Source organism: Populus alba, chromosome 14, assembly GCF_005239225.2.
Source record: "Populus alba chromosome 14, ASM523922v2, whole genome shotgun sequence".
Classification (NCBI taxonomy): domain Eukaryota; kingdom Viridiplantae; phylum Streptophyta; class Magnoliopsida; order Malpighiales; family Salicaceae; genus Populus; species Populus alba.
This window is the reverse complement of record NC_133297.1, coordinates 9,112,036-9,131,936: the sequence shown is the minus strand read 5'-3', so window position 1 is coordinate 9,131,936 and position 19,901 is coordinate 9,112,036. Positions and strand designations below refer to the sequence as shown.

The 19,901-nt window shown below is 31.1% G+C and overlaps 2 protein-coding genes across 2 annotated transcripts; both read left to right on the top strand.

Annotated features, from left to right (window-relative positions):
• The first annotated feature begins 1,576 nt into the window (after positions 1 to 1,576).
• Positions 1,577 to 5,786, top strand: LOC118041872 (stachyose synthase). Its single transcript, XM_035049386.2, has 5 exons — positions 1,577 to 3,434; positions 3,551 to 3,728; positions 3,829 to 4,157; positions 5,049 to 5,307; positions 5,554 to 5,786. Exons 1-5 carry the CDS (start codon positions 1,956 to 1,958, stop codon positions 5,631 to 5,633), a joined length of 2,325 nt encoding a protein of 774 aa, XP_034905277.2. The 5' UTR covers positions 1,577 to 1,955; the 3' UTR covers positions 5,634 to 5,786.
• An 8,353-nt stretch (positions 5,787 to 14,139) lies between these two features.
• Positions 14,140 to 14,550, top strand: LOC118041088 (transcription factor UPBEAT1). The gene has a single exon (XM_035048217.2). The coding sequence runs from the start codon at positions 14,140 to 14,142 to the stop codon at positions 14,548 to 14,550; it is 411 nt and encodes a 136-aa protein (XP_034904108.1).
• Positions 14,551 to 19,901: the final 5,351 nt, after the last annotated feature.

Here is a 19,901-nt window from a genome sequence, read left to right as displayed (position 1 = left end):
TGTATGGTTTGGTTGATTTGATGGGTTAAAAGACAACTCAAACACCTAATAAAAAGCATGATTTAATTTTTTAAAAAAATCAAGAAGATATATTTTTTAATATTTATATGGTAACATGTTTGATCAACTCAGGATCTGAGGCCTCACTCATAAAACCCATGAATCAAATGATAGAATCAACTAAGTTTAAAAAATTTGTTTTTCTAGATTATTTTTTTTTTAGTGATATAATAACAAAAATAAATGTGTGTAAAAAATAAACATCAATCAATATTTGGAAGTTTATCTGAGACTGTAATGATTTCAAAAAAAAAATATTTTAATAAATTGTAACGATAAATTCAAAACTAATAAAATATAGAAAAAAATGTATAATTTTTTTTTCAAAATAAAATTCTTCGTATTTATTCTAGTTTTTTTAAAAGAAAGAAGAATTTAGTGCTTGTTTACCTCGATATCTATTGAAGTATTTGAAGGATAGTTATTTTATGTTCTCAACCTAATATCCACAAAAAAAAAAAATACTATAATGAGATAATCTTTATCGAGAACAAACTTGCATTTATTTTTAAGAACATAAAAAAATTTAAAAATAAAATAAAAAATATATAATGCAAAAAAACATGAAAAGAAAAACAATTTTATCTTAATGTAGTTGTGAGTGAAGTTGAGAAGAGAAAAAATAACAGATTCATAAAGTATATTAATTAAAAAAAAAATAATAAGAGAAAAAAAAAACTCATACCTGAGTATGGAGAAGAAAAGAAGGAGTTGAAGAAAGAAAAAAAAATGATGTTGATGTTTTTTACATATAGAAAAGAAGAAAACGAGGATCGTTTGTTATGAAATGAGGGATTCTCGTCTTTTTATTGGAATATTTTACAGACGGTTTTACCGATGGATAATTAAATATTAATATTTTTAATCATTTCATCGGTGATTTTGTCTGTAATATTTAATTTGGATTTTTAATTTAATAAAAAAAATTCAAAAAATCCAAATATCACCAATGCCTTTTCAATCCGTCATGATTTCATATGTAATATTTAATTTAAACCTTCAATTTAATCAAAAAGTTTTAAAAACCATCCAAATAACACTGACGAGTTTTCAATACGTCGGTGCTTTGTCTGTAAATAACAATAATTAACAATACAATTGAGAAGTGAACAATTCTAGAGCTCTCTGAAAAATACTGACGGAATTTTTTGTTGGTGATATCATTGTAATTGACATGATGAATAGTATTGGAGAGAAGTGAGCAGTTTACTAACGAAATTACGAATAAATTTTATCGATGGTATTAACACCATAGGCAAATTCTGTAAGTATAAATAACATGTCATCATATTTTTTAGCTTTATTTTAATTGTTTTTCTACTATAATTTTTTCAATATATATCAAAAAAATATTTATTTCAATAAAATTTATTGTAATATATCACTAAAAATATTCCATCAATATTTGTATTTGTATTTATTAATTTTATTGTATTGATTCTGTGTACACGTACCCATTCCATTTTTTAATCTATAAATATGTTCATTGCCTTACATGCAAGCAATTATTCTCCTCTTCTGCGCTTATTAGCCTTTTCTTTTGTGCTCTCGAGTTTTTTGTTTTCGTGTGTGATCTCAAGTCTCTTCAAAGCCTCTAGTCCGTCTAAGATTGTTTACACGTATAATTCTGTGTCAAGTTCTATATCTGTTAACTGTATATTGCTGATTTCACCTTCTAGTTCTGTGCAGAAATATACTTTGAGCTCAAGATCTTATATATTCTAGAGGATATACACTTGCTTTTCACAGTTTGTAATTCATAAGAAAAAAAAATTCAACGATTTTCTTCCATAAGAGTTCCTTACAGAACTCCATAAAATCCTCCCTTTAGTTATTCTTCCAAACATTTTATTCTTCTTTTAGCTCTCTCCGTTTTTGCTCTGTTTTCCTCTGCTATGGCTCCCCCAAATCCCGCTAGTCCACCTCTTAGCATTCGTAAACATGATGATAGTTCAGACAAATACTTTGATTTGTCGACTGGGAAATTTAGTGTCAAGGGATTTCCATTGCTCTCTGAAGTTCCAAGCAACGTGACTTTTGCTCCCTTCTTTTCTTCTATCTGGAAACCCCCTGATGCTCCACTTGCTCTGCTCCAGCGTGTCCAAGCTCTGTCGCACAAGGGCGGATTCCTGGGTTTCCACAAAGAGGCTCCGTCAGACCGCTTAATCAACTCCCTTGGTAAGTTCACGGGAAGGGAATTTTTGTCCATCTTTAGATTCAAAACTTGGTGGTCTACCATGTGGGTGGGTAACTCTGGTTCTGATTTGCAAATGGAAACTCAATGGGTTCTCCTTAATGTTCCTGAAATAAGGTCTTATGTCATAATCATACCCGTCATTGATGGAAGTCTTAGGTCTGCTCTCCATCCTGGAACTGATGGCCATGTCATGATTTGTGCTGAGAGCGGTTCTACTAAGGTGACAGCATCATCTTTTGATGCTATCGCTTATGTTCATGTGTCTGAAAATCCTTACCGTATCATGAATGAGGCCTATAGTGCACTGAGGGTCCACCTCAACACCTTCAAGCTTTTGGAAGAGAAAGCTGCCCCTTCTCTTATTGATAAATTTGGGTGGTGCACTTGGGATGCATTTTATTTAACCGTAGAGCCTGCCGGTGTATGGCATGGTGTGAATGATTTTGTTGAGGGTGGTGTCTCTCCAAGGTTTCTTTTCATTGATGATGGCTGGCAAAGCATCAATTTTGATGGTGAGAATCCGAACGAGGATGCTAAAAACCTTGTTCTTGGTGGGACTCAAATGACTGCCAGGCTTCACAGGCTTGATGAATGTGAGAAGTTTAGAGAGTACAAGGGAGGGTCTATGCTGGGTCCTCACCCTCCTTCATTTGATCCAAAGAAACCAAAGATGCTTATCTCAAAGGCAATTGAACTCGAGCATGCTGAGAAGGATCGAGATAAGGCAATCCAATCAGGTGTTACTGACTTGTCTGCTTTTGAATCTAAAATTCAGAAGTCGAAACAAGAGCTGGATGTCATGTTCTGTGGAGATGAAAAGAGTGTTTCCACTGGGAGCTCTGGAAGTTGTTCTTGCAAGGCTGACAGTTATGGCATGAGAGCTTTCACGAGAGATTTGAGGACAAAGTTTAAAGGGTTGGATGATATTTATGTGTGGCATGCTCTCTGTGGTGCCTGGGGTGGCGTTAGGCCAGGTGCTACTCATTTGAATTCAAAGATCATTCCTTGCAAACTGTCTGGTGGTCTTGATGGGACAATGAATGATCTCGCTGTGGTTAAGATCATTGAAGGCGGTATTGGTCTTGTTCAGCCTGACCAAGCAGGAGATTTCTATGATTCCAGGCACTCCTACCTTGCCAGTGTTGGCATTACAGGAGTGAAAGTAGATGGCATGCATGTGAGACTTTCTTTATACATCTCTTTTTCATATTTCCTTTTATTTATGAATATTTGGATATTCTATATTGGAGTTCCTTAATTATCGTGTATCTAAATCTAAATTGTCTAACACAGACTCTTGAGTATGTGTCTGAAGAATATGGAGGCCGTGTTGAGCTTGCAAAGTCTTATTACAAGGGCCTGTCAGATTCCCTGGCGGGGAATTTGAAAGGATCTGGACTCATCTCTAGCATGCAACAATGCAATGATTTCTTCTTCCTAGGAACAAAGCAGATGTCCATGGGAGGAGTGGGTAAGAAAGAATTAACCAAATGGTCTCCTTTATAGTTTTATACGTTTTTTTTCTAGTTGTTTTTACCATGCAGCTGAGATCTGACACGTTTTTGCTACAGGTGACGATTTCTGGTTACAAGGGGTCCATATGATCCATTGTGCCTACGACAGCATGTGGATGGGTCAGATTATACAACCTGATTGGGATATGTTCCAATCCGACCATCTGTGTGCCAAGTTTCATGCTGGTTCAAGAGCTATTTGTGGCGGACCTGTCTACGTGAGTGACTCCGTCGGTGGTCATGATTTTGAACTGCTCAAGAAACTTGTGTACCCTGATGGTACCATTCCCAGGTGCCAACATTTTGCCCTGCCCACTAGGGATTGCCTCTTCCGGAACCCTCTATTTGACAAGAAAACAACTCTCAAGATTTGGAACTTCAACAAGGTATTCATTTATTTTGTCTTGAAGGACTAGTTCTAGATAAAAACTCCAACATGTTTCGTTATTTAACCAAGGGCGGAGCTGTGCTGAGGGCTAGGGTGGGCTCTAGCCTATCACTATTTTTTTGACTAGTTTTATATAAAATAAAATTTTAATTTTTAATTAAGTTATCAAAAAATTTTACAAATTTGCGTAGAGCCTTGTAATATAATACTTTAACTTGGATTAAAATTTTAGAATTTTTGAAGAAATTTAGAAATTTAATGAAAAATCACAATTTGACTAATTTTACGTTATTGAACGTAATTTTCAATCCGACTATTAAATTGAGCTGAAATTTTATAAGGGATCTTAAAATATATTGAATAAAATCTGGTTAAAATTTTAGAATGAACGGAGCTTGGTAATGCTAACAAAAAAAAACTGTCAAATAAAAGCAAAACAACTCATTAAGGGTAAAATAATTATTTGCCATTAAAAAATAAAACTGTCAAATAAAAGCAAAACAACTCATTAAGGGTAAAATAATTATTTGCCATTAAAAAATAAAACAAATAAGCTCTTCCTTTTTTATATATGTTGCTGACTGAAAAGAAGCAGAATAGAAAAGGAAAGAAAAGAAAAGGCAAGAGAGAAGAAAGGGAAAACATAAAAAAAAATCCAAGGAAAAAAAATAGAAAATGTAAGAAAATAACCTTATAAATTTACAAAGTATAACTTATAAAACTCTAATATAAAGAAGAATCAAGTGAAGAAAGGATGAATTGAGAGAGGAAAAAAGTTAATTATTTTGTTTTTCAGTTGACATGAGATTATTATTTTATCTTGGTTAAGGAGTTGTTATAATATCGATTCAAATTTAATTATAAATTAATTATATTTCATAAAACCCAGCATGGAGGTGTGATCGGAGCTTTCAACTGCCAAGGAGCTGGATGGGACCCCCAAGAGAAAAGGAGCAAGGGCTTTGTGCCCGTCAAGAAGCTAGGCAACAGTATCAAATTTGCTCCTATTGGACTGACCAACATGTTTAATAGTGGTGGCATAATTCAAGAACTGGAGTATTTTGATTCTGAAGCTGAGACTTGTGTAAAGATTGAGGTTAAAGGCGGGGGGAATTTCTTATCATACTCCAACGCATCTCCAGAGAAGTGTTTCTTTATTTTTTTATTTATTTATTTATTTTTATTTATTTATTTTTATTTATTTCTATTTTTTTTAATTTTTATTTTTTATTTATTTTTATTTTTATTATTTTTATGCTATTTTATTTTATTTCATTTTTTTTATATATATATTGTTTTTGTTTTTTATATTTTTTTGTTTTTTTTTTGTTTTTTTTTTTGTTTTTTTTTGTTTTTTTTTGTTTTTTTTTTTTTGTTTTTTTTTTTTTGCTGAGGTGGCTTTGGCAAACTGAGCTTGAATCTCCCTTGGACTGAAGCCGCTGGTGGCATATCTGAAGTTGCTTTTCTTTTTTGAAGTTGTTTAGTTGTTCATGGCGAGGAAGTTGAAAGCCAGATTCTAATAGTTGATCAAAAAGTCTGTCGTACACCAGCAATACATGAAACTTTGAAATTGGATGTATGTTATCGAGGTGTAATCTTGATTTGATTGCTCCTTTAATTCGACGTATATTTGATCCATCATCTTTGAAGCTCTTAAGACTAGCAAATCAAAAACAGTTGTTCCTGAATGTGATCACACTCCAAATTTGTGAAATAAATTTTTTTTAAAAATGCTTCTGGTGAATTAAAGAGAGCCCTTTATGTCTTCTCGAAAAAACAGACAGAGAGGGGGGCCTACAGTGCACATAAAGCTAAAGATACATTAGGACAGAATCAAAACTTTAACTGGAAGGTTCACCAAAATAAAAATGAATCAGATGTTGCTTCACAGAAGAATGTAGCTGACAATCCGAGCCACTGTAACAACAAACTTTGGATTGCCTTCTGCTTTGAAAATCATGCAGAGTTGAAGGGAACAAGCGGGCGTTTGGTCTCTGGGATTCTAGTAAATCATTTCTTTTAACTGCGCGCATGCAGTATAGTTCAACTTAATTTGATTTGAATTATTTGTATAGAATAATACCAACTAATTACCCAGAAAGTTAATGATAAAAATAAAATTAAGAAAACAGTCCTGTTATTAAGGGTTAGACCCAGAATTAACATCTCATGGTGTTTGCAAAGATCCATGTGGATCCAAGCTGGCGGAAATCGACGTTGAACAGCAAATTAAAACTCTGCAAACAGCTAGGAGAAATTCGATTAGTCTCTCCACATTCCAACAGCCAAATTGACCAGCAGAGAAGACTGTATTAGTCATCAATCACCTTCAAAAGATCGTAAATTTCATCTCAATTGAGACTGGCTTTCGTCTGTAGTAGAGTGGACAAACCATGACATGAACTGGAGAGGGCAGAGAAACTTCATGTGGGTTCTCATAATTATCCTCAGAAAAATCCAATCGAACCTTCAAACAAGGAAAGTGAGAGAGTAATTTGCTTTTTCGAGATTATCCATTTGAGTAATTTTTGATCGGCCCAATGGTAGCGTGACAAGAAAGTCAAGTAAGACCACCAACTGCAAAGTTAACTAACTAAACCACCAACTGAAAAATAAATGATGGTGGGACTCTTGATCAAGCCGGCAGAAAACACACAAAGGGTCAATATCCAGGAACCGAAGCCTATCACGAGTGTGAAGCTTCCTCTTAACCGCCAGCCACAAAATGAAATCATAAAACATGAAATGAAAAAAAAAAACATTATATATAAAAAAAATAACTCGAGTCAATCAAGGTTAATCCGTCAAACTTGTAACCTGAGTCATAAAACAATAATTATTTCATAAAAAAAAATAAAACAAATTATAAAACTTAATTTTCAATCAACCCACCATTGAATGATGAAATTTAGAGAGAAAGAAGTTAATTAAGATAAGGGGTAAAAAAATCAAGCCAACCAAGTTAAATCAACAAACTCGTGGTCTAGATTATGAGACTATGATAGCTTCGTAAAAAATAATTTGCAAAAAATTATAAATATCAACCCTCAATGAATATAATATTGAATGATGAAATTAAAAATAAAAAATTAACTTAAAAAAAAACACAAAAAACAACTCGAGTCAACTTGGGTTAACTCATCGAACCCGTAACACAAGTCATAAGACAAGGATAACCCCATAGAAAGTAACATAAATAAATCATGAATCTTATCCAATATTGAGAGATGAGATTGAAATCAATTAGAACAAGAGAAAAAAACTCGAGTTAAATAAATTGCCTTACTAAATTCACATTCTAGATTATGAGATTATAATAACCTCATAAAAAATAAATTAAAAAAAAAATATAAAGTTCAATCTCTGATAAACTTAATGTTAAAAGATAAAAAAAAAATATATAAATTAAACAGAGAAAAGAAAAAAAAAACACTATCCCAATAAATAATATCTTGAGAGGGAATAAGTAAAATCTTCTCTCTCTCTTTTTTTTTCGGTTAATTATCATGCTCATTACCTATTTGTTTTAGAATAGTTTAAGAAAAAAACTAGACGGAAAAAACATAGCAGCCACATACCCTATGCATGCTTTAACAATTTGGATTGCTGCAGTTAATTTTTTCATTTTGATCATTCAATTGTTTTCATCCCGATTAACTCTTTTTTTTTTTTTTTTTGCCAAGTTCATATCTATTTAATTCAGATTTTTTAAGAGTGTATTTATTTTTTAGGTAACTTTTGTGGTTATAATTTGAAAAAAAAATAAGTTCAAAAAAATATGGTTAGCTGAGATTAGTTAGATTTAGATAAGTGTTTGGTAAAAATTCTGGTTATAGTTTATTTACAGCAAAAAACATGTAAAAAAATATTTGGTAGTTGTGTGGTTGCGGTTGCTTTTTAAAGTGTTTTTACTTAGAAATGCATTAAAATAATGTATTTTTATTTTTAAAAAAATATTTTTGATATCAACGCATTAAAATAATATAAAAACACAAAAAAATATTAATAAAGCAAATAAAAAAATATAAAAAATTATCAAATTTTTTAAAAAACGCTTTTGAAACGTGAAAATAAATAATATTTTACGAAACTCAATTAAAAAAACAAGTAAAAATTACGTTTCAAACTCAATTTTTTATTAGTTCCGCAGTATAAAATGCAGTTTTTATAATTACCAAACACCTTACTATATTTTTTACACCGCAAACACAAAAGCAGATGCAAAACAAACTAGCCTAAAGCAAAAAAAAGTTGGAAAACAGGTGTCGACTTCAAAGTCTGTATAAAAAGTTTAATTTGGTCTGCTGCTCTATAATTTCTGATTTTTCAGTTTTTTGTGTTTTAAAAAACTTATTTCGATCCAAAATTTTATATTTTTTTTAATCCATGCTTTAAAAAATGGAGAGAGAGTTAGCTAATTCTAAGTTTGACTATAAAAAATCTATTTTTATGTTAATAAATTCTATTCTACGAGGAAAGTTTCACCGCTATGTATTTTGTTATTCTACATGTATAGAATGGTATATTTGATCTTGGGAAATTTTTACATCACAAGTTGATTGTAAATTTTTTTTACAGGTTTGTTATCTGAGGCTGTTATAAGTCAAGCAGGATTCTTACGATATTTTCAGGGTATTTTGGTCTGGAATCGGATAAAAAATGATTTTTTGGATCTCGACTTTTCAGAGAAGAAATGAGGGCATACTTACCTCGACATCCATTCAAATATTTGAAGTATAGTTATTTTATACCGTGAAGTGTAAATCTTATATCCACAAAAATAAATACTATAATCTTTATCGAGAACAAACTTGCATTTATTTTTTCATGGTAAATGCATATAATTAAGAATATTAACAATAAGTATTTTACCTTGTTATATGCTATTCATGATATGATATATATAAAAAAGTTGATTTTGCAGGAATTTTAAATTAAAATAAATACAAGTACACAAATTATATTAAATTCACGTGACATTTCAAATTTAAAATGTTAGCCGTGGTATTTTTATCAACATAGCTACTAAAAATCTTATAATGAATTTGTATAATTCATGGTTATTTTATCTAAACAATAATAAATCACTTACAATACAACATCATAGTTTGTTATAAAAAAAAAATAAAAATTACGCTGCTTCATGTCACAATATAATATAATACGCATAGCACAACACAGTATTCGAGGGAGACCACCGCGTGGTAGAGCTGAACAGCAAACAAACGGGCCACTGTTTGAACACAAACTCAACTACAGGCTACAGCCTGTATAAAGAGGCCCATAAGCTTATCTCAGAATAAAGAAATAGGCCCATAGTTCTTGTTAGCCGGCCCAGAAGCTCTGACGAATGAGACCAGCTCAAACTAATCTGAACTCTGAAGGCCCAAAAAGGACGGGTAAACAAATTGTCATAGCCAAACAAATCTTCCTTGGTTAAATTTCATTTTTATCCCTACAAACTCGCCAATGCTCCACCTCTACCCCTCTATGCTCAAATTTCCCAATACTAACCTGTACTCTCCAAAAGAGAAGGAGCTTATGCTTATCCTTATCATCATGACCAAAACTGTTATTTTTTGGAAAATATAAAGATAACGTCGAGAATTTTTAAATTATGCAGTTATATTTTGCTAGTGTTGTTGGACAAAATAAATAAATATAAAAGAGATGTAAATGTAATTGGTTAGAGAGATAAAAATAAAATTATTTTTGACAATATCTGAATGATTTTATTTACTTTCAAAACATAAAAAGTCAAAAAACCATTTCAATTTAATAGTTTTAGATGCTAACTAAGGCCTAAATTTAATATACATCATCAACCGAAAGCCCTCTAAATTTAAAACTTGCATAGGCTGATTATACCTTACACTTGATTTTTATCAAAATGAAAGTAGTGAAATTTAAATTCGTGTCACTTAGTCAACAAGACTTTGATATTATGTAAAATAATCATCTCAATCTAATAGCTTACACTGTTAGATAAGACCCTAAAATATGATTTATATAAATTTTTAATATGAAGTATTTTTATTTTGATTATCTTAATCTTTAATATCTCAAAATAGTAATACTATTTACAAGCTCAACGAAAAATGATGCATATATAGGAACAAAAATAAAGTTTACATTTTTTTTTCAATTTATATGGCTGAACATGCAAGAAATTATTGTGCACATGCAGAACACGTTTTTCATGCACCACTTGTACATGTGCATATATCCTAAAATTTATGTTTTTAATAAATCCATTCATCAAAAGAACATTAAAAAAAAACCTCAAAACCCATGTAGAATTCATTGTGCATATCTAAACATAATTCACTATTTACCACAACAGAATAATTATCATTTCGCTCTTCAACAAAAAACATTAATGATCTTAGTTAGGAGTAGAATACTATTTTTAAAAAGATACACCGGATATTTTGAGATTAACTAGTGACATATTGATTTTTTTTACTTCTTAAATGTAGAATGTAATGCCTATATTGCTCTCACAAGAAAAAAATTTCAAAGGATTATATAGGACAATTTGATCTTCTCAGGTTTTTAAAGGCACAATATAAAGATTATGTTATCTTTATATAAAAAAAATTATTGAGCTTACAAAAACCAATTTGATCTTCTCAGGTTTTTAAAAGCACAATACAAAAACTATGTTATCTTTATATGAAAAAAATTCTTGAGCTTACAAAAAGAATTTTTTATCTTTTCATATTAGTTTTTTTTAAAAAACTATAAGATTAATAAGGAGTGATTTGGTCCTTAAGGCGGTGTGTGCGGTAATACCCCACCACTAAACATCGCCTTCCAAGATGACAATGAAAATACATTGTCGTTCTCATTCTATTGGTGCCATGCTTGTCAACAACGACATATAAATCAGGTTGAGTAAACTTTTTCACCCCTCGCTATCTTTTCTCTCTTTCTTCTATCATAATATAAATGTGTCATTTAGCTTGTTTTTTGTTCCTATTTTGGTCTTCATCTTTCTTATCACTACTTTTCTCTTATTTTTTTTTCCTTTTTAATTGATTTTTTCTTCTATTTTTGCCCTCGTTATTTAGTTTTATTTAATTTTTATATTAAAATTGATCTTTATTCATTTGGTTGTTATTTGTTTATTTTTAATTCTTTTTCTAATTGAATTTTGTTTTCAATTTAACACCTCAGTATTTGATTTCAAATTATTTTTATATCAGATTTAATTTTTTTTTTGTTTTGTTCTGGATCTTTTTTTATTGTCTTTTTTTTTTCAATCTCATCAATTAGTGTTTTGATGATTTAGAATTTTGCTTTGTTATTTCTTAGGGTTCGTCTTCGTTATTTATATTTCACAGATTATGAAGGTTAACACGGGCTACTATCTAATAAGTTTAATAATTCTTTTTTTAAATATTATTTCTTTTGTTTTGAATTCTTTTTTTATTATATTTTTTTCAATCTCATCCACTATCATTTTGATGATTGGAAATTTTACTTTGTTATTTAAATTTCATATATTTTGAAGGTTAACATGTCCCCACTATCTAATAAGTTTAACTAATCAGGAAAAAATATTGGATAACAATAAAATAGTGTCATTTTATAAATAAAAGAAATGACAGCACATTGTGAATCCAGCACGAGATGCAAGAAAAGTGATGTAGTAGGCGTGTTCAATGGGCCAGGAGGCCCATAAGCACCTAGTAGGGCTTCTTCTCCCTGGATTATCATTCCTTAGCACGTGGGTAGTTGGTCCAATTAGTTTCTTTGCATGTGCTAAAAGAAGTTAGGGTTTCATCACCGCACGTTCGAATGGAAATGAAGACTGCTATCCAAAGCTTTCAAATTTAAATAATCTACAAAGATGAATATTTATGAAATATTATAAAAATATTTTATTACAAAAATAGTTAGGTGATTGTAGAAAAAATAGTTTTATCTTAACAAATGTGTGAACCACAAAGATTTGAGTAAGGTAATGTTTAATAATGTGATTGCAATTATTTTTTCAAAGTATTTTTTATTTAAAAACATATTAAAATAATTTTTTTATTTTTAATATCTTCATATTAAAAAAATTCAAAAACACAAAAAAATAATTCAAAACAAAAAAATAATCAAATTTTTACATGATTACACCAAGTCACTATCCAAACAAACATGATCCAAGTTAACTATACATGGATGATAGACTCATGCACTAATATAAATAGCCTAGTACTAAATATAATTTATCAAAAAGTAAAGGTAATCAAGATTAAAACTTTTATTGTTTGATAAAAAAGAATACAAAGATTTCCCTTTTTATTTTCTGGTTCATATAGCTAATTACATGGATGCTTCCCACAACAAGGCACAAAGTTAAGTTTTGTAAAAGTAAAAGTCTAGCCCAAAACCCTTAAGAATGCTAGCTACTTGGCCATGAGAGAGGGATGCGTTTAATTTGCAACCAGCTGCTGGTAATTCAAGACCAAAAAAAAGGGAGAAAATGAGAGAAGGAGAATATTAATTTCAAACGTATGTGTTTGGTGCTTCGAATCCAAAAAATAACACTTATTCAATGGTATATAATCGTCCCACAAAGTGTAAGAAAAAAATAAACCAATAATGCAGACTATATGTGAAGCTATGGATAAATCCATGTGCGTAGCCGTCAAGATTTGTTTGTTTTGTATTATAAGTTTATCTACCAATTATAAACAAAGCAAACATGTACCAACAACTGGATGACAGGAGGAGAACATCCTACGTAACATTGCTCCCTACTTGTTCGTTACTTGCAGTGCACATATGGACGTGGAAACCCACTATTGATTGAATTCTATTACAAAACATATATATATAGTCTCCTAGTCCACATCGAGCCATGGGTGCACATGTTTCGAGCCATGCATGTAACTGGACTTAGTCTTGTGCTTGATCTATGCCCAGATAAAAATCAACTGCTTTATCAACTGCGCATGTGTGTGCATGTTCTATTGATCTTGAGCTAGCTCTCAACAGAAGTATAAAATGTTTGTAGTTCTCAAGGCAGGACCAGAACCCTTCCAGAATCAAAGCACTTAACGTTATAAACGAGGATATTAAAGATGAAGACTCCGTCATCTTGATTCCTGGAATTATTTAATGTCTTCCGTAGTGATAGCATCACTAATGCGGATGCATGCAGTTTTGTCTGTCAGATTGTCTCGGATTATAAGTTTGTTGGTACTTCGAACCAGACGTGGCAGGACATGATTTGCTGATAAAATCCTTAATAAGCAATCATCATTTTGATCGGAAATTAATGGTGTTCATGAATGTCAGAAGAAAATCTACCTTATCCCAACATTAGGATCTAAATTGTCCACATTTGTTAACACAAGTATTGACAAAGTAATTAACAATATTTAACTAATCACAGGCTCTGCAAATGCTTGTAGTTCGATAATACAGGGCTCTCCTATTTGGAAACATGAGCTACTTAACCACCATGAGCCCTAGGGTTATATATATATGCCATGTTTTTTGAGGTGGAGGTAAGAATATTAAGGACCCGGCCCAAACTCAAAATTATATATATTATACATTGAATTTGGAAAGTGGGGGAGGAATAATCCAGGGTGTTCTGATGAGATGGGAGGGTGCTATGAGAGATGGTGGCTTAGAGTAGCTAGAGAGTTGGGTGGTGGTGAAGAATCATGTGGTTGCATGTGCATTGAGCTGGAGAACATGCCCACCCAAAGCAACAAGCAACACCCTTAGGTACACTTGGCTCTTCCTTGTTCATTGATCCCATTCCCTTGGAGTCCTTCTATGAAACTGTGTTTGTGCATGGGCCCTACCTTAATTTATTTCCATTATCCTCATTTTGAAACCAATTATTACCCACGCCTAAATACCGTATATAAGTGCCCGCAAGTGTGGCGTCTGCGATAAAGCGTCTCGTCTCGGCAATTGAATTTGGAAGGCCTGCGCAAGCTCGTGATTCATTCGAGACCTTTTCTGTGATGGGAGTTTCAGCAGGCGAACATTCTCTTCTTGTTTCTTTCAAGGGTAAGGTCCAGGGAAATGAAGAAATGGTGCACTACAAGTCAAACGAGACTTTGTGGGAAAAAGTCATGGAAGGACAAGCCAAGAGAAGATGCCCACCGAGGAAACACAAACACGGACGACATGCAGAGGGCAAGAGACCTAGAAGGGTTTTGATGAAGAGGGTGGCGCGTGTAGAAGGCTCCACTAGAAGGGCTGGGTATGGTGTTGGGAGAAGAGTTAGAACCCTGAAGAAGCTCATTCCTAACGGTGAATCCTTGGGATTGGATGGGCTTTTCAGAGAGACAGCTGATTACATCTTGTCTTTGCAGACGAGAGTGAAAGTCATGCAGCTAATGGTTAAGGAACTAACAGGTTCGGACGAGTAGTAAACTAATTCATTTTGTAAAGGCTATTATCTCTCTCTCTCTTAAATTTTAATTTCTTTTTTTTCTTATAATCTGCTATCCTTTATGTTATTCATAGCCGTACGAGTAGGACTTCGTTTTGTATTGTCTAGATTTAACAGCAGCTTTGTGTGAGAAGCTAGTGGCTAATTAGCGAGATGAACAAGTGAATTGATTATCAAATTCACTGATGTTATTTTCCACAGCTCCATGATTCAAATACCATGCATTCAATTTCTCCACTCTCGAAAGTTATATGATCAGATGTTAAATTACGGACGACATGTACTCCCGGTGTTTGACTTGTACACACACACACACACACAAAAGGTTATTCAATGTCAATATCCGATCAGTGCCCAGATTAACTATGATCTCCTTTAGAAAACTCGCATTACTGTGACGTGGTTGGAAATGGATTGATTTTCTTCTTCTTTTCCAGCCTGGTACAGGTAGATATAAATTGACGAGCCTATTCGCATTATATGCATTTTTGTTTTTTTAATGATTTTTATCTTGCAAACTATTAAATTGATAATTTCTTAAGACACTTTGATATATTAACATTTAAAATAAAAAATTTCTGAATAAAAAATATTTTAATAAAAAAAATATTTTAAAAAACATGATACATGATTACTAAAGATGCAATTAGGGTTAGTTATTCCGCCGAATTCCAAACAATAAGAGTGGCGCTATCTTGAACACTTTGGGAGTATATGGTTGAGGAAGGCCACGTTTGGTTTTTGGGCCATGTGGGATAGGCTCATCAGACAGAACGAATGGAGTACACTTGGGCTCGTCTCGGCATTCAAAAAGTGCACCGTCTTCGATCTTCACAGATTGGTAATAATTTATCATTTTGTCAAAGAAGATGGAAAAAATGACAGCCGATGAATTGTAGTTTGATCGGAATTGGTCTCTTTAATCTTCAAAAGACATCTGGATCAAATCTACTTTTTTATTAATGATTAGTTTTGCTTCCAGTGATATGTAATGAGTTGGAATAAAAACAATTTAAATATATAAAAAGATATATCCAAAGTGTAAAAAATTATTTAATATTGTATTAAACTCGGTTGAGGAAGTTAAATTTAAAAATTCTCAACTTAACTCCTTGACAGGTTCGAGTTTCTAATTAAATTATATAAAATTTATATTGATATAACTTAATTAATTTGACAGATTAAAAAAACAAAAACAAATATCAAAGAAAAAATAACAAAATAAGTATAAAAGAACAAAGAATATATGTGTGGTTTTTTTTTAAAAAAAAAACTAATATTTTTTAAGTTTTAGCATTCACATTTTATTTACTTATAAATTTCATTTTTCTTCAATATTTTTATGTTAAATTTAGTTCTCATTATTTTAATCTTTATTTATTTTGTTTTAGATGATATTTGCAATTGAAGTATGTTTTGCAAATTTATTCTTTCATTTTGATTTGATAATTTTTTATATATAATTTTATTATCTAACGTTAAATTAGCTGGGAATTAATCTTTTTGATTTGATCAAGATCTGGGATTTTACGTGTTGTGGGTTTGAAAGATTAACTTCGATCTAAAAGATTTATTTATTTTTTAAATTTCATCTCCTTGTTTTAATCTAACCTAAGATTAGTCAAGACCCGACAAGAGCCCAGTAAAAAAAATTGAATTGGCCAATCAAATCATTTTCATCAAGGTTGTCATATCATATATTAACAATTTCAATTAAGCAGCAATTAACAATATAACATAATTAAAATTAAAATAAAACAAACAATAGAAAAGTCCAAACACCTTTGTTTTATTTACATTGATTCCTCTGTTTTTTGAACAAATTGGCACACGTACTTCATCATTTACAAGAAACGAGTCTCTTTAAATTTTGATAGAACACTTAACATTAATTACTCGAAAAGTCAAGCATGTCAATCTACATCTTTTATTCTATATATTTGTCAGCTAAAACAAAGTAACATATCAATTGATATTTTAATAGTTTTCATAAAAAATTATAAATAATGAATAGTTATTTTAATTTTACATAAAAGAAATATACAAATAAATTATATTGTTAAAAAATTATAATAATTATAGTCAAAATCAACCAATTGATTATCAAATTGGATAAGTTTTGCAACATCTAAATTTAAAACAATAAAAAAATTAAGGTACAACTTGCTATAACACTTAGTTTTATATTTTTTTAAACTTGAAAAATAGATCTGATTTTACTAAGTTTGACCAATTTTATTAACTTTCGAGTTTTAATATAATTTAACTCGTTAGATACATGTTAAAATTATAAGATTTTAAGAATTAATTTGTTTTTTTTTAAAACATTGATATTCATTATTCGAATAATCAATTTCGCAGATCAGCTTGTGCCGTTGTGTTTTCATTTAACTAATAGCTCTTCTTTTTTCTGTGAGTTGCTCATTTGACAGTCTATTCTTGGCATCTGAGCTAAAGACTAAGATGGAGTCAAGACGACAGTGGCGTTATTTTTTTTTAACCTAACTGCTATTCAAACAGGGCGGCCAATTTATTAATTGCCTGCTAAGTCAAACAGTCAAACATGCCCCGTCAATTTATTTTCATTTATTAATGCCAATGGTTGGCGATTAATTTTATTTTATACACTATTCAAGTTTTTAGTTCTTATTGCAAATATTTTACAACAATAAAAAAGAAAAGAAAAGCAACGCTAGCATTGCATTCGTTGGGTTGCCTACGTCAAAGCACTGGGCCAGACCCTAGTAGGTTACTATTTAAGCATTTAATTCGGGTGGGTGGAAGAATACTAGAACATAGCTCTAGCTTAGGCTAGATGTTTTGATTTGAAGCCCGACGGAGATGAAAGGAAGCGGTGAAAGAAAAACCAGGTGGGTCCGGGAGACCAACCTGCCTGGAAAAGACGTTCGCCGGGCCACAACCCGAGCACAGTGGCGAAGATGGTTAAACAAGATCGCTATCACATGATATCAGCAACGCTTTTTCAAGATCTTGAAACAGTTTCCAGTTCCAATTGCATCAAAGTGGGGGCATGGAAAGGCTCCGGCTTAGCTGTAATGCTACTCTGATATATGATTAGGCAGCTAATCAAACATATTCTGATGGGAAATGAAATAATAATGTAATGCGACGGTACTGTTTCGTACTGGTTCAAGCTCAATGATGGCCTTCATGAATGGTGATGAGATCGATGTGTTGCAATCACAAGGTTTTTTCAAGGATGGGCGGTATGGGGATGGAATGGACTTGTCCGGGAGGCGTGCGGCTTTGATGATGATGAAATTGACCGTCTGTGCCTATCGTTGGCTGGCAATTTACAAACGCAATTTGGTTTGCACCTTCTTGTCAAAGAATACTCGAGCAACCGAGCACAGAAATGGTGGCGGCAGCTGATGGCCGGTTGCATTTGACCCATGTATATTTCCAGTGAACAATGCATTGCCAGTGTATGGGCCGATATCCGTCAGCATTCTTTCTAGAATGTTAGAGTGTGCAGCCTAATGCGGTATAAATAGTGTTTATTTAAATTTTAAATATTTTAGATTATTTTAATATGTTATATTAAAAATAATTTTTAAAAATTAAAAAAAAATTAATATATTTTTTTAAAAAAGTATTCTGAACCGCTTATCAGAAAATCATATCAACCCAATAACTTAAACTATTAAATAAAATTTTAGAATATAATTTATATTATCTTAGCCTAATAACTTAAATTATTAATTAATGTTTCAAAAAATATAATTTATATTGTTATTAAAAAAAATACTATCACTATTATAATTACAATCACACCCGTATACTAGCTTTGATCGCGAACCAGTGCACCTTGTGAAATTGGGAAACTGTACTCAAAATGTGCTCGTTGACCGGTTGCATTTGGCCCGTGTATATTTCCAGTGAACAATGCATTGCCAGTGTATGGCCCGATGTCCGTCAGCATTTTTTCTAGACGTAGTATAAATTATATTTTTTAAAATTTAAAATTTTTTAAAATATTTTTAAATTATTTTGATGTGATATGTTAAAAATAATTTTTAAAAACTAAAAAATTATTTTAATATATTTTTAAATAAAAAACATTATGAAGTATTTATTAAAAAAACCATTTCAATCTAATAACTTAAACCGTTAAGTGAAATCTCAAAATATAATTTATATTATTTCAATTTAATAATTTAAGTAATTAAATAATGTTTAGAAGATGTAATTTATATTATTTTTAAAAAAAAAAATACTATTATTATTATTATAATCACAACAATTACACCCGTGTGCTAGCTTTGATTGCGAACCAGTACACCTGTGAAATTGGAAAACTGTACTCAAAATGGGCTCTTTTTTCACTTTCTTTCATTTCGAGTGTCTTGATTTTTCCTTTCGTTTTGCTAGCCTCGGTGCTTGCCAATGCAAATTTAAATTTCAAGGCTTAAATAGGTAAAATAAAGAAGAGAAGGCATTCGAACCCGTGAAGGATTGTTAAATCTATCCTAATCAGGGTATGATATACAGATAATTTCCAACCCATTGTAGGTCCACTCGTAATCCAACTCCACATGAGAAGATTACAAGTTTATTTAATATTGTGATAGTAATTATTTTTAGAAATGTTTTTTATTTGAAAATAAATTGAAATAATATTTTAAATTTTTTTAAAATTTATTTTTGATATTATTATATCAAAATAATCTAAAAATATACACAAAAAATAATTTAAAGTAAAAAATTATAAAATAAAAATTAATTTTTTAAAAAAATATTTTTAAAACATAAAATAAAACAGGTATTCGAAGACTATAAAACCTATAGTCTAAAATAAAATAAAATAAAATAAATGAAATTTGTTTTTTAATAAATGGTAGCCTTGGTTGTCATTGCCTTGATCTAATATGCATTAAAAAAGGTCCACATTCCGATATGGATTTCCTGAGACTGAGAAGACAATAGGTTCGTGAATGATCATAATTGCTATGTAGTGGGCGTGTAAATCAAACGAGCCCCTGTGAGAGAGGAACATGCATGTCGCTTGACCTTTTCTAGCCAAGAAGACACTACGGGCTCCATTTTGCAAACACCCCCCTTGATTTGGTGTCTGTACATTATCAAGAAGATAGCTACAAGCATTAAATTTGGACCCTCTTTTATATATATTTGACCAAGTCCTCTTAATAAATACGTAAGATTATCATGCTGTAGTACATTTTCAAATATCTTATTATTTTTGCTGCAACGATTATTTTTTATTTATGAAACTATCAAAAAATATATAAAAAACTAATTTAAAATTAAAAAAATCAATAATTTTTAAAAAACGATTTGACCACCAAG

Bases quoted from the DNA above. Each gene is read 5' to 3' on its own strand.
- LOC118041088 (XM_035048217.2), top strand. From the start codon at position 14,140: ATGGGAGTTTCAGCAGGCGAACATTCTCTTCTTGTTTCTTTCAAGGGT.
- LOC118041872 (XM_035049386.2), top strand. From the start codon at position 1,956: ATGGCTCCCCCAAATCCCGCTAGTCCACCTCTTAGCATTCGTAAACAT. The intron at 3,435-3,550 runs GTGAGACTTTCT...TGTCTAACACAG, and splicing joins TGAAAGTAGATGGCATGCAT to ACTCTTGAGTATGTGTCTGA. The intron at 4,158-5,048 runs GTATTCATTTAT...CATAAAACCCAG, and splicing joins AGATTTGGAACTTCAACAAG to CATGGAGGTGTGATCGGAGC.